The sequence below is a fragment of the Phoenix dactylifera genome, chromosome 15 (genome assembly GCF_009389715.1).
Source record: "Phoenix dactylifera cultivar Barhee BC4 chromosome 15, palm_55x_up_171113_PBpolish2nd_filt_p, whole genome shotgun sequence".
NCBI lineage: Eukaryota > Viridiplantae > Streptophyta > Magnoliopsida > Arecales > Arecaceae > Phoenix > Phoenix dactylifera.
Window position 1 is genome coordinate 7,435,288 of NC_052406.1, and position 12,210 is coordinate 7,447,497.

General features: G+C 40.7%; 1 protein-coding gene across 2 annotated transcripts; it reads left to right on the forward strand.

Annotated features, from left to right (window-relative positions):
• The first annotated feature begins 8,894 nt into the window (after positions 1–8,894).
• Positions 8,895–10,756, forward strand: LOC103717748 (tubulin alpha chain-like). 2 transcript variants are annotated; one of them, XM_008806242.3, is made up of 3 exons: positions 8,895–9,133; positions 9,221–9,455; positions 9,549–10,756. In XM_008806242.3, the coding sequence occupies exons 1-3, from the start codon at positions 9,041–9,043 to the stop codon at positions 10,571–10,573; spliced, it is 1,353 nt and encodes a 450-aa protein (XP_008804464.1). In that variant the 5' UTR covers positions 8,895–9,040; the 3' UTR covers positions 10,574–10,756. The 2 variants fall into 2 exon arrangements, with proteins under 2 accessions (XP_008804464.1, XP_026664506.1); XM_026808705.2 differs by having other exon boundaries at positions 8,899–9,085.
• Positions 10,757–12,210: the final 1,454 nt, after the last annotated feature.

A 12,210-nucleotide genomic window follows, 5' to 3' on the forward strand; every position in this document is an offset into this window, starting at 1 on the left:
TGAAAATATCTCTTTCTTAGCAAAATTGTCGCAAGAATTATGATGTTGCTGAAAATAAAATAAATCTAAATAAGAAGCCTCCCTTTGAGACCAATTTGTTTCAATAAATGCTGATGTTTACTCTTTTTGGTTTTTTTTTCCTTTCATTTTCTTGAGAAGTAGTAATACCCATTTCTTAGAAATATATGTAGATGGAAAATATTGATTTTGGTTGTGTAGTAGAGCTATGCGTATGGTAGCAAGGCCTTTTTTTTTTTTTTTCCTGAAACGGGTAGGATACATCCAATAAAGCCTAAGAAAAGCAAATTCTGGAGCGCTCTGGGTAGCTCCCTCTTCCTAACCCATAAGGTATCTCTTGAGTGACTAGCCACATACGAAGCCACCCAGTCCGCAGCCTCATTCACCTCTCTAAAAACGTACTTAACTTGGAGGGCTACACCACAACTCAACATAGCCCGAATGTCCCGAAGTAGTGGGTGGCTCCCTCCATCGCTGCTGGTACCATCCTGAATCCATCCAATCACATTAGCTGAGTCTCCCTCGAGCATGATAGAGGAAGCCCGCATCACTTGCCGAGCATGGCCCAGGCCAGCCCATGCCGCCCTCAGCTCTGCTTCAGGGACTAAGGTATCAAAGATCTGATGGCTTCTGCAGCCACCACCTTGGAGTTAGGGCCTCGGATGACGAAGCCAGCACCACCCTTCTTGCCATATTCAAGCACACATCGGTCAAAGTTAATCTCGAGAAAACTTGGGGTGAGAACTCCGAGGTGAAAAATCGTACAAGGCGCTGCACGAGCAGAAGTAGAGCCTCATGTGTCCCAAGCTGTCAAAGGTTCATCTGACAGGTCTGCACAAGTAAACTCAGCTGTCTGTACTAAGGCCCGCTCCACCATAATTTTCGGAAAAGAGCAACTTTCACTAAAAGTTCAGGCATTCCTGGCCAGCCAGATTTGGTAGGCAGTATAGGTCGCCTCTGTGCCCATCAACGAACTGCCTAGAGGAAAGCCTTCTTTGGGGGACAAGCTTGACACACTACAATTGACACCGACCGGTTTTTTTTGGTGTGTTTGTGGGGGCGTGCACACCCGAGAATTATGATTCAACCGTCAAAATTGGACATGCCATTTGTAGAATTTGATCCAAAATTTGGATCAAAACTATGGACCTATTGGTCGAGCCTAGACTCATGTCAGTCAAGGCATGCTAAACTTCTCCATGTTGTTCTTATTTTTTCGGATTTCTCCGAGCAAACGGGCGTCGAAATTGAACTTCCGTGCGATCCAAGATGGTCGTGATGGATTGGACAGCTTTCCACGATGGCACAAATTCCGTCCGGGACAACATCATCCATGTGAACACCTGGATGCATCAGCATCTAATCAAGCGAGGCTACAAAGACTATGTGCCAGGATGGATACGCTCCATCCACCAATCATGCAACCACATCTGTCCCCTGTCGACGGGGTGTCTCTCATCCGCTGCTAGATGGACTGGGCCCATCACAATGAAGGATAAATAAACCCCTCTATTTTTTTTTTCGGCTAAAAGAAGAGAGAGGAGGGGAAGGAAACCTCACCCGCATTGCAACCCTCAATGCGGGTAGAAATTTTTGCTCATACCCTTTCCGACCCGTGGGTCACCCCACGTGTAAGTACGTCACTCCAGCGCCATCTCAGTGCCAGCTGGACCAGATAGCATTTCCACCGAGCGTGACTAAGCGGGGAGCATCCAATCCTCAACATTTAATCGACACCCGTGCGTTTCGAACTTGGACCACACTGGTGGAAGCAAAGCCCCGTTCCAACTGTGCTACCACCTCAGTAGCAATCCCTCTAATTTCACCATAGGATAAAATAAATCCATCATGAATGAGAAATTATGCTCTGCATCATGTGCACCATACAACAGTACATTATGTCAATCATCTTGTCTTACTTATATGGGCCAATCACTATATTATAATGAATATGTGGTGATTGGCCTGTAGAAAGAAGACGAGATGATTGACGTGATATACTACCATGTGGTGTATACAACTACCTCGCTATCCATATAGGGTTTTTCTAAGTTAGCTCCAGAGACTCTGGATGGTTCATGTAACGGTCTCTAAATTGTAAATTATGTGCATATTAACTTCTCTGATGATGGAGTAAAAAAAATGATGGAGAACTGAATCCTATCTGCTTTCATTTCCCTTCTCACGGATACTTCTCACGATGGCTCTATATATTTACAATATAGAAAAGCCTTCGAAGCTTATAGCCATTTCCCTCTGTATTTCACAAGGTTTATGTTGAAAAATCGACACATCATTGATGCAATCATAGTTAAATATTTTTGCGGGAGAAATGAACTGCCCCGCTGCTACAATTTCCGCTGCTTCATTTTGGTCCACTATGGCACGAGCGGACTGGTGAGACTCACGAGGGGTTTGGCCATTTTACTCGGGTTCCATACAAGTGTGATCACGATGAAATGGACACAAAGCTGAGTTGGCAAATATAGTAGCTAGGCATGATATCATTTTGTTTCTGCTTGTTAACTTTTATATTAGATAAATGCTCATGGACCAAGCGCAAAAATTATAGATAGCGCTGAACATAGGTCAGTTGCATGTAAAATGTGCGCAAAGTGCATCAATGTAATGAGTAATACTTAAACTAGATGGAAGGAGAAACTGCCGTGTACGTAACAAATCATAATTGTTTGTTCTTGTGAACCCTATTCATCAAGTGCTCATTTTGGTGCATCGCTATAGAAATGAGCGGCTGTGATTATTTGCATACACAGCCACGTGTACCATGGTGCATTGCACCTTAAGACCTAGAGCTTTCACAATTCTTCAAGAGTTCATGGTGAGCAAACCAACAATTATTTCTCTAGTTATAATACCATTTTCAATAGTTAAAATCCACATTCATAGAATTTGGCTTGTCACATTTTCTCTTTCGAGGCACGTAAAGAAAATGAGTTCCTCCCATGTTATGTTTACTTCTTTTTTTTTTTCTCTAAAATGTCTGATATACAAAGGTCACCAAGTTCGATATAAACCAATCAACCGCTACAAGGCGAAATAGATAGAATCCAAAAATGAGATTCACCATATTGAAAATTTAAATCACACATCAAACTGTTAGCAATATATCATATAAATAAACAAATAAATCTATTAATTCAATTAATGGAAAATCTTAAAGAGAATAATATACATGCATATTATTCGGCATCCAAATAATTTTATTTCAATGCAAAATAAATCTAATCTAGCACAAAATAAATCTATGCATTTAATAAATTTATATCATAAAATTTCAAATCCTACAAATCTACTAATATTAAATTAAAAATAAAAGTAGAAGAAAGTAGCCTGATTGAAGAAAGATCGAAGCGCGTAGACGCTGTCCGAAAGAAGTATTTGCCCCCACGTACGGATCTCCCAGCAATCCTTCTCGGAGATACGACGACCCTACAACTTCTTCTTCGGCACGTCTCGGAAGAAGTCAAAGCGAACCCGATCGGACTTGCAGATCCAGCAAAGAGCGGAATGAAAAGAACTAAATAAACTGAATAAAAATGTAAAAACAAAATTTGGAAGTGGCTAAGAGAGAGAAGAATTTTTTCAGAATTTTTTTTCACTATTTTTCTCAAATTTTTCGTGTGTATAAAAGAGATGAAAACAAGGGGTTTATATAGGAATTTTCACAGGGGCAATATGGTAATTTTGCCAACGCGTTTTCAAATGCGGCCGCGTAACACCCGCTAGCCTTTCTTTTTCTCAAACACGCACGCGGCCAAATTTCGGGCCGCGTGCGCATTTAAATTTTTCCTAACAATCCCCACAAAAATTTAAATAATTTTAAAATCAAAATAAAATGCTGGATATCTTATATTATGTAATAGGTGTAGGTACCTTTCGGTTTGAACCTTCACTTAGTGACAATTGATTACATCTGTGGAGCCAAGGTGGTCTTAACCTTGAACCTCGGTCCATAGCTCAGATTAAATCAACAGCACACATAATATAGCTCGATCTGGGTTCTAAGCGGGTTGCGCTATTATGGCCATGCGCAAGTATCTATCATGTGCTTTTTAGGGAATCGTCCATTTTCCATAATCGCGGCCTCACGATTGCACATATAGGTGAGTCCTAATAAGGAAGCTAGCAAGGAAGCTCCTGCCACTTGGGTCTCGGACTCATTAAGAGTTATACAAATGAACTCATCCTACCGCTTGCTTTTATGAGCACTAGCGCCATAGGGATGAGGAAAATAAGAAATAGTGCTCCTCTTAGTCACACTCCGGTTTGTTTCTACCCATTGAACCTTTTAAGGTTGGGTTCCAACCGTGGTGATCTATCTTTATGGGCTAAGCCCCATCCCCCTCGACGACTCTAGAACCACTGTTCTGGATAAACCTTTTGTAAACTGATCAGCCAAATTATTTTTTGATTTTACAAAATTCAAGGCAATAACATTATTTTTCAATTTATATCTTAATGATTTATGACATACTTTTAAGTGCCTGTTCATTTTTACATTGGCATTTTCTTGGTTGCACTTATCGATTGCAGATTTATAGTCACAATGTAAGGAGACAGGTGGTAAAGGTGACTCCAAAATATGTTGCATCTCTGGCTTCTATGATGGTATTATTACTAATATCACTTACTTCTGAATTTATTACTAGAAATCTATTGGCATTACTATTGGCTGCATAACCTATGAATATGGCATCCACTGTTTTAGGCCCTATTTTCTTTCTCTTAAAATCAGGTATTTTAACTTTTGCTAAGCACCCCCACACTTTCAAATAGCTAAGATTCGGTTTTCTATGTTTCCAAACTTCATATGGGGTTAGATCATTATTTTTATAGGAAATCCTATTAAAGCTTCCCCCCACAAATTCTCTGGTACTCCTGAACTTATAAGCATGGAGTTAACCATATCCATTAAAGTCCTATTTTTTTTTCTGCTACTCCATTTGATTGGGGAGAATAGGGAGCAGTCACTTCATGAATGATTCCATGATCTTCACAAAATTGAGTTATGTCATTTGATGTATATTCACCTCCCCGATCTGATCTAAGGATTTTAATTTTCTTTTCCTGTTGGTTCTCAGTTTCAATCTTAAAAATTTTAAATTTGTTGAGAACCTCATCCTTGGTTTTAATTAGGTAGATGTAACAGAACTTGGATAGATCATCTATGAATGTCACAAAGTATCTGTTACCTCCCCTAGAAGTTCTACCAGAGTCACAAACATCACTATGGATCAACTCTAATAGATATGAATCCCTATTAACGGATTTAAAAGGCTTCCTTGGGAGTTTGGCTTCTACACAAATTTGACATTTTTCATGGTTCTTAAGATCACTTTTTGGTATTAGATTTAGGTTCATAAGTTGCTTAATTGAATTATAATTTACATGACCTAATCTACCATGCCAAATAGAAGGGGGTTCTATATTCATAATCAAAGAATTTTCATTTATTGAATGAGCTATTACATTCAACTTGAACAATCCTTCACTAAGGAATCCTTTTCCAATAAACATTACACCATGAGAAATTACAACCTTATTGGACTCAAAAACAAGACGAAAACCTTGCTGGACAAGCAAGGAACCACTAATGAGATTTCTCCTAACAACTAGAACATGTTGGATGCCGTGCAGGGACAGGACTTTTCTAGATGTAAGCTTTAAGTCCACACGTCCTACTCCTAACACACGCGCCTCCGAGCTGTTTGCCATGATCACAGCTCCTCCACTTGAAATCTGAAAGCTGTCTCAGAGGAGCCAGCGCCGGAAGTCACCATGTTGACTTGAGCACTGAATGTGTGTGGACCCTTCTTATTAGATTGAAGAGGTGCAGTTTTCTTATAGAAGAGGTGCACCACCTTCCTCTTTCTTCTTCTTCTACTCCTGGGATTGAATAGGCTTCCCATTGTAGTGGTGGTTAGGGTTTCTAGGATTGTAGGATTTCTTCTTGAAATTCTTACGGAAGGGTCGGTTCTGATTTTTCTTACAAGGAGCCTCTACATTATATGCATTATTTTTGGGTCCAGTAAAGGTATTATTTCTAAGCCTATGCTGCTCTTCAATCCTAATGGAGTTTAAGACTTGGGTTAGGGTGAGAACTCCTTGGGTATGGCTCAGGGTCTTAGCAAAATCAGACCAGGAAGTAGGTAGTTTATCTATCAGACAGGCTACCTGGAATGATTCATCCAAATTGGTTCCATTAGCCCTAAGCTGGTGGATCAGGGTTTCAAATTCATGAATTTGGTCATTCATAGGCTTTGAGTCCACCACCCTAAACTTATTGAAGTCGAAGGCCTTGAACCTCTTTACCCCAGCATCATCAAGACCATATTTGCTATCTAGGGTGTCCCAGAGTTCTTTGACACTCTTGGCTGTGTAATAGATATCATACAGCCTCTCAGAAAGAGCACCTAGGATTCTATGGATACAATGATAATCTATCTCATCAGGTGTCCTAGAGGGTGTGCCAGTGGAGGCAGAATGTTCAGTATTGGAAGAGGTAGTTGGGTTGGACCCATTATCAACTTCGATAGTACTTTCACCTATGGTTGAGATTAACCCTAATGCGGTGAGCCAGAACCGCATTTGGTTCTGCCACCTCCTAAAGTTATGGCCATCAAATTTTTCAGGTTTGGCACTAAGGTGGTCACTAGTATTTGAGGCCATAGGATCAGGGTTACAGAATAGAGACAGAAACCTGATTGAAGGAAAAAAATTTATGTCAAAAGATTGCACTAATATTTATATTGAACTTTGGATGTCTAATTGATATATCCAAAAAACTAATAGCCAGATCAGCTCCAGATCGGTGGTGGAGCACTAGGCTCACTTAAGTACCAGCCTTTCTTAGGCACGTATGCCTTTTTGACAAGCTTTTCTCAGACACTATTAGTTAGTGGATATAATTACTAGAAATCACACAAATTCAATATTTAAAATAACCTAAATGCAAATTTAAACGGATTAACTAATTTTTGAATTTTTTGTTTGACCTTTCCGAATTAGTAACAATTGATTACTAAATTTAATTTTAGCAAACAATTATTGTAATTAAAATCTAATTTATCAATTCAATGAATTATATATATTAGAATTGATTTATTTACTTATTAGAATAATTAATTACTAATTTTGTAGCAAATCAATTATTGTAATTGAGATGTCAATTCAATGAATTAAAAAATTTATTTCTTTATTAGACTAATTGATTGAGATCTAATAAGTCAATTCAATAGATTTATTATTATGTATCAACCAATTTCCGAATTTTCCGTTTGAATAGGATCTGTAAATTACTCCTTGAGAAGTCCAAATGGAGGTATAATAAACTTCTTGGAGGTTAACCAAATTATTACCTCTTTAGAATAATTTATTATTAATGATGTGCTAGCAAAGATAATTATTGCAATTAAAATCTAATATGCCACAATTGTAATATGGAATTTAATGAATTATATATTACTAACAAAAAATAAAAAAAAATACTTCTTTGGATTGTTAGCAATATAGCATATAAATAAACAAATAAATCTATTAATTCGATTAATGGAAAATCTTAAAGGGAATAATATACATGCATATTATTGGGCATCTAAATAATTTTATTTCAATGCAAAATAAATCTAATCTAGCACAAAATAAATCTATGCATTTAATAAATTTATATCATAAAATTTCAAATCCTACAAATCTACTAATATTAAATTAAAAATAAAAGTAGAAGAAAGTAGCCTGATTGAAGAAAGGTCGAAGCGCGTAGACGCTGTTCCAAAGAAGTATTTGCCCCCACGATTGGGTCTTCCGGCAATCTCTCTCGAAGATACGACGACCCTACAACTTTTTCTTCGGCACGTCTCGAAAGAAGTCAAACCCGATCGGACTTGCAGATCCAGCAAAGAGCGAAATGAAAAGAACTAAATAAACTGAATAAAAATGTAAAAACAAAATTTGGAAGTGGCTAAGAGGAAGAAGAATTTTTTCAGAATTTTTTTTTACTATTTTTCTCAAATTTTTCTTGTGTATAAAAGAGATGAAAACAAAGAGTTTATATAGAAATTTTCATAGGGGCAATATGGTAATTTTGCAGACGCGTTTTCAAACGCATCCGCGTAACGCGCACGCGGCCAAATTTCGGGCCGCGTGTACATTTAAATTTTTCCTAACACAAACTTCCAAAAATCTTAACTTGCTTGTATATGGTCGAGTTGAGTTTTTTTTTTTATAGAAATTAGGTAACTTATAAGCAGTACGATATAACAACAATCTCTACGAGGTTCAACACACTTAGCGATCAATGCTAGATTCTAGATCATGTTTTTATCAATTTTTTTAGTTTCTTACAAAATTCAAGTTAAGTGAGTTGAACAAATTTGTTGTTTCTCCCAATTAGATCAAGAACTTGTTAAGAACAAACAGATTGATTCTTTGTATCAAGATAAAGATGGTCAATTTGAGTTCTCGTTGCTTGTTTTTTTTTGGGTAACAAAGTTCTTGTTGCTGGGTGGTTTGTTCCTTTTACTTGGTCCACCAAGCCGGTCCCTATTTCCCTCGGGCTGAACCCACTAGGATCGAATACGACATGAAACATGCGTCGTGTCCAAACATAACGGTCCAAAACGGTCTCGCAACGGGCTACCCCCATCATTTCGAGTCCAACGAATCACAGCGGAACCTGCGAAGCACTCCCGATGATTCAAATTTCAAAATTTTAAATTTCAAACGTCCGGGCCGCTCGTTCACCCGCAACGGTCACTGCCAGCTGGATCCCGTTGCAATTTCTAAAAGCCAGTGGCTCTCCGCCTCTAACGGCTATCCCCATTCCCCAACCCTTCCTCCTCCTTATAAATCCTCTCCACCCCCTTCCCTTCTTCCCTCATCTCACATTCCCTGAACCCTGCATCCCTTCCTCTTCTCCAAGGCGTCTTCGCAAACGCCTTAGCCCAAAGCGCCCTCTCTTTCTTTCTTCTTCTCTCTCCCCTTGTTGAACTCGAAAGGAAACATGAGAGAGTGCATTTCCATCCACATCGGCCAGGCCGGCATCCAGGTCGGCAACGCCTGCTGGGAGCTCTACTGCCTCGAACACGGCATCCAGGTAAATCCCTTCTCTCATACTTGATAACAAGCTCCATTTATTGTTCTCCCAAATGTTTGATGACGTTGGGTTTCCTCTTCTTTGCAGCCCGATGGCCAGATGCCAAGCGACAAGACCGTCGGTGGAGGCGACGATGCCTTCAACACCTTCTTCAGTGAGACCGGTGCCGGCAAGCACGTTCCCCGTGCCGTGTTTCTCGACCTCGAGCCCACCGTGATCGACGAGGTCCGCACCGGGGCCTACCGCCAGCTCTTCCACCCCGAGCAGCTCATCAGCGGCAAGGAGGACGCCGCCAACAACTTCGCTCGTGGCCACTACACAAGTAAAACAACAGCCAAAAAAGAAAATGCTGATTTTGGATTATCTATCTTAGCTTTTGAACACCAATTCTAATGCGTTTGTTGAAATGACGCAGTCGGGAAGGAGATTGTGGACCTTTGCCTGGACCGGATCCGGAAGCTGGCCGACAACTGCACCGGCCTCCAGGGGTTCCTGGTGTTCCACGCGGTTGGTGGCGGGACTGGCTCCGGGCTCGGTTCCCTGCTCCTGGAGAGGCTCTCGGTGGACTACGGCAAGAAGTCGAAGCTCGGCTTCACCGTCTACCCTTCCCCTCAGGTCTCAACCTCCGTCGTCGAGCCTTACAACAGCGTCCTCTCCACCCACTCCCTCCTCGAGCACACCGATGTCGCCGTGCTCCTCGATAACGAGGCTATCTACGACATCTGCCGCCGATCCCTCGACATCGAGCGCCCCACCTACACCAATCTGAACCGACTCGTCTCCCAGGTGATTTCATCGCTGACTGCCTCGCTCCGGTTCGATGGTGCTCTGAATGTGGATGTGACCGAGTTCCAGACCAACCTCGTGCCCTACCCGAGAATCCACTTCATGCTCTCCTCCTACGCTCCGGTGATCTCTGCCGAGAAGGCCTACCACGAGCAATTGTCGGTGGCGGAGATCACCAACAGCGCATTCGAGCCTTCCTCCATGATGGCCAAGTGCGACCCGAGGCACGGCAAGTACATGGCCTGCTGCCTCATGTATCGGGGGGATGTCGTCCCCAAGGATGTCAATGCCGCCGTCGCCACCATCAAGACCAAGCGCACCATCCAGTTCGTGGACTGGTGCCCGACGGGGTTCAAGTGCGGTATCAACTACCAGCCGCCGACCGTCGTGCCCGGCGGCGACCTCGCCAAGGTTCAGCGGGCGGTGTGCATGATCTCGAACTCTACCAGCGTGGCGGAAGTGTTCTCGAGGATCGACCACAAGTTTGATCTCATGTATGCCAAGAGGGCGTTTGTGCACTGGTACGTTGGTGAGGGCATGGAGGAAGGAGAGTTCTCCGAGGCTCGGGAAGATCTTGCTGCGCTCGAGAAGGATTACGAAGAAGTTGGGGCTGAATCAGCTGAAGGTGAGGAAGATGAAGGAGATGAGTACTAGAGCTTAAGATGTACAATGTGATGATGGCTGAGATATGTGGTTATTTACTTTCTGTTCAGCCAATGCACTCATTGGTCTCCGGCCATGTATGATCCGTTAATTAGCTCTATCTTAGTTACTTTCATTTAATATCAATTTTATATGCTTGCTCTGCTATATTCGACTTTCAGAATTTTACAGCTAGCTTTGAAATTCAGTAGAATTGAGTTGGAATTTCTAAAAAAAATGGATCTATCAGCCTATCTAACTCCTTTTTTTTTCTTAGTCTTGACCTAAATCTCTTCTATAATAAGCCTGTCGGACTGCAGGAAAAAAAAATATGGAGGTTTTTTTCTTTTTGTACCATAAGACTTGGGTTGGAGAGGAATTAGGTTGATATGGGCCTTGTATCAATGAGCTATGTAACATATGATCCAATAGGAAATCTAGCCCAATTTCTTTGAATTTTTCATATAAGTTTTTTTTTTTCTTTTGCTAGGACATATGAGGTCTTTAAATCTGCTAGGGAATTGAACATTGTAATCTCAGGCAAAATTATCGGGGGAAGTAATTATCGGGGAAAATGACCTTATATGATAAGGTCATCTGCTACAGAATATGAGGGGAAAATGACCGTTGAAAATTATCGGGGGAAGTAATTATCGGGGGAATGTCGCAAATAACTTCTAAATTAATGAACTCTTATGGTTCATAAAGATAAAGAACGTTCGGTATTTCAAGAACGTTCGGTATTAATTATCGGGGGATTTCAAGAACGTTGAAAATTAATTAACTTCTAAATAACTTCTTATGGTTCGGTATGAATTCAGCATTTGAGATTTCTAGCTTCCCTGAAAACCTTCCCTCCCCTGCTGCTTGTAGATTATAACAACAATTTTCTACTTCCATTGGATGCCAATTAGTGCAGTTGTTAAAATTATAGGATTGTGGTACCTAATGAGGAATTAACTTTGAATTAGTGCCAATTAACTTTGAATTCACTCCCTCGCCCTCACTTTTCTTGAAAAAAGGGAGAGAGAGAGAGGAAGTTTGGGGTGTCATAATGAGGAATTAGAAAAAGGAATTTTTAGTCTCTTTTTGATCTTCTTGGGGGTGTCATAATGAGGAAGTTAGAGATGGCAGTTTTCTTCAAGAAGATTAGTGCCGTTGATATACTGCAAAGCTTCATGATGTTTTTGATACATTCATGTGTGTTTAAGGGACTGCTCTGTGCTCTCTAGAGAAAGATTAGTTTGAGTGTGGTGGAATGTGGGAAATTGCATTTAGGAGTCTGGTAGGAGTAAGAATGGACGGGGAAAGACTTCAACATGCAGGGAGCCATTTGCATTTAAGAGTCAAACAAGACATAAGATTGCGCTCATTGTTTAGTGCCAAATTGCATCATAAAAATGTTGTATGATTGGTTTGTGAGTCAGCCCTTCATGATATTAGTCGGCTAGTATTATTAGAGGAAGGCATTGAGGCAGTAAACATAGCACACGGAAATGATTTAGAAGTTAGAAGTTGATGCTGAAAAAGATCTTTTTTCTAAAAAAAAAAAGGATTTGAATGTTTGGCTTGCCGTGTGAATTGGGTATTCCCTGGTGGGTAACACCACTGCTCTGCTTGAAGTGTGTTCTTGGTTCAACTCTTTGGGG

What these genes read in the sequence shown, in the direction of transcription:
- LOC103717748 (XM_008806242.3), top strand. Translation starts at nt 9,041, where the DNA reads ATGAGAGAGTGCATTTCCATCCACATCGGCCAGGCCGGCATCCAGGTC. An exon ending in GCCTCGAACACGGCATCCAG is followed by an intron (nt 9,134 to 9,220) that starts GTAAATCCCTTC and finishes TCTTCTTTGCAG; the next exon opens with CCCGATGGCCAGATGCCAAG. An exon ending in CGCTCGTGGCCACTACACAA is followed by an intron (nt 9,456 to 9,548) that starts GTAAAACAACAG and finishes GAAATGACGCAG; the next exon opens with TCGGGAAGGAGATTGTGGAC.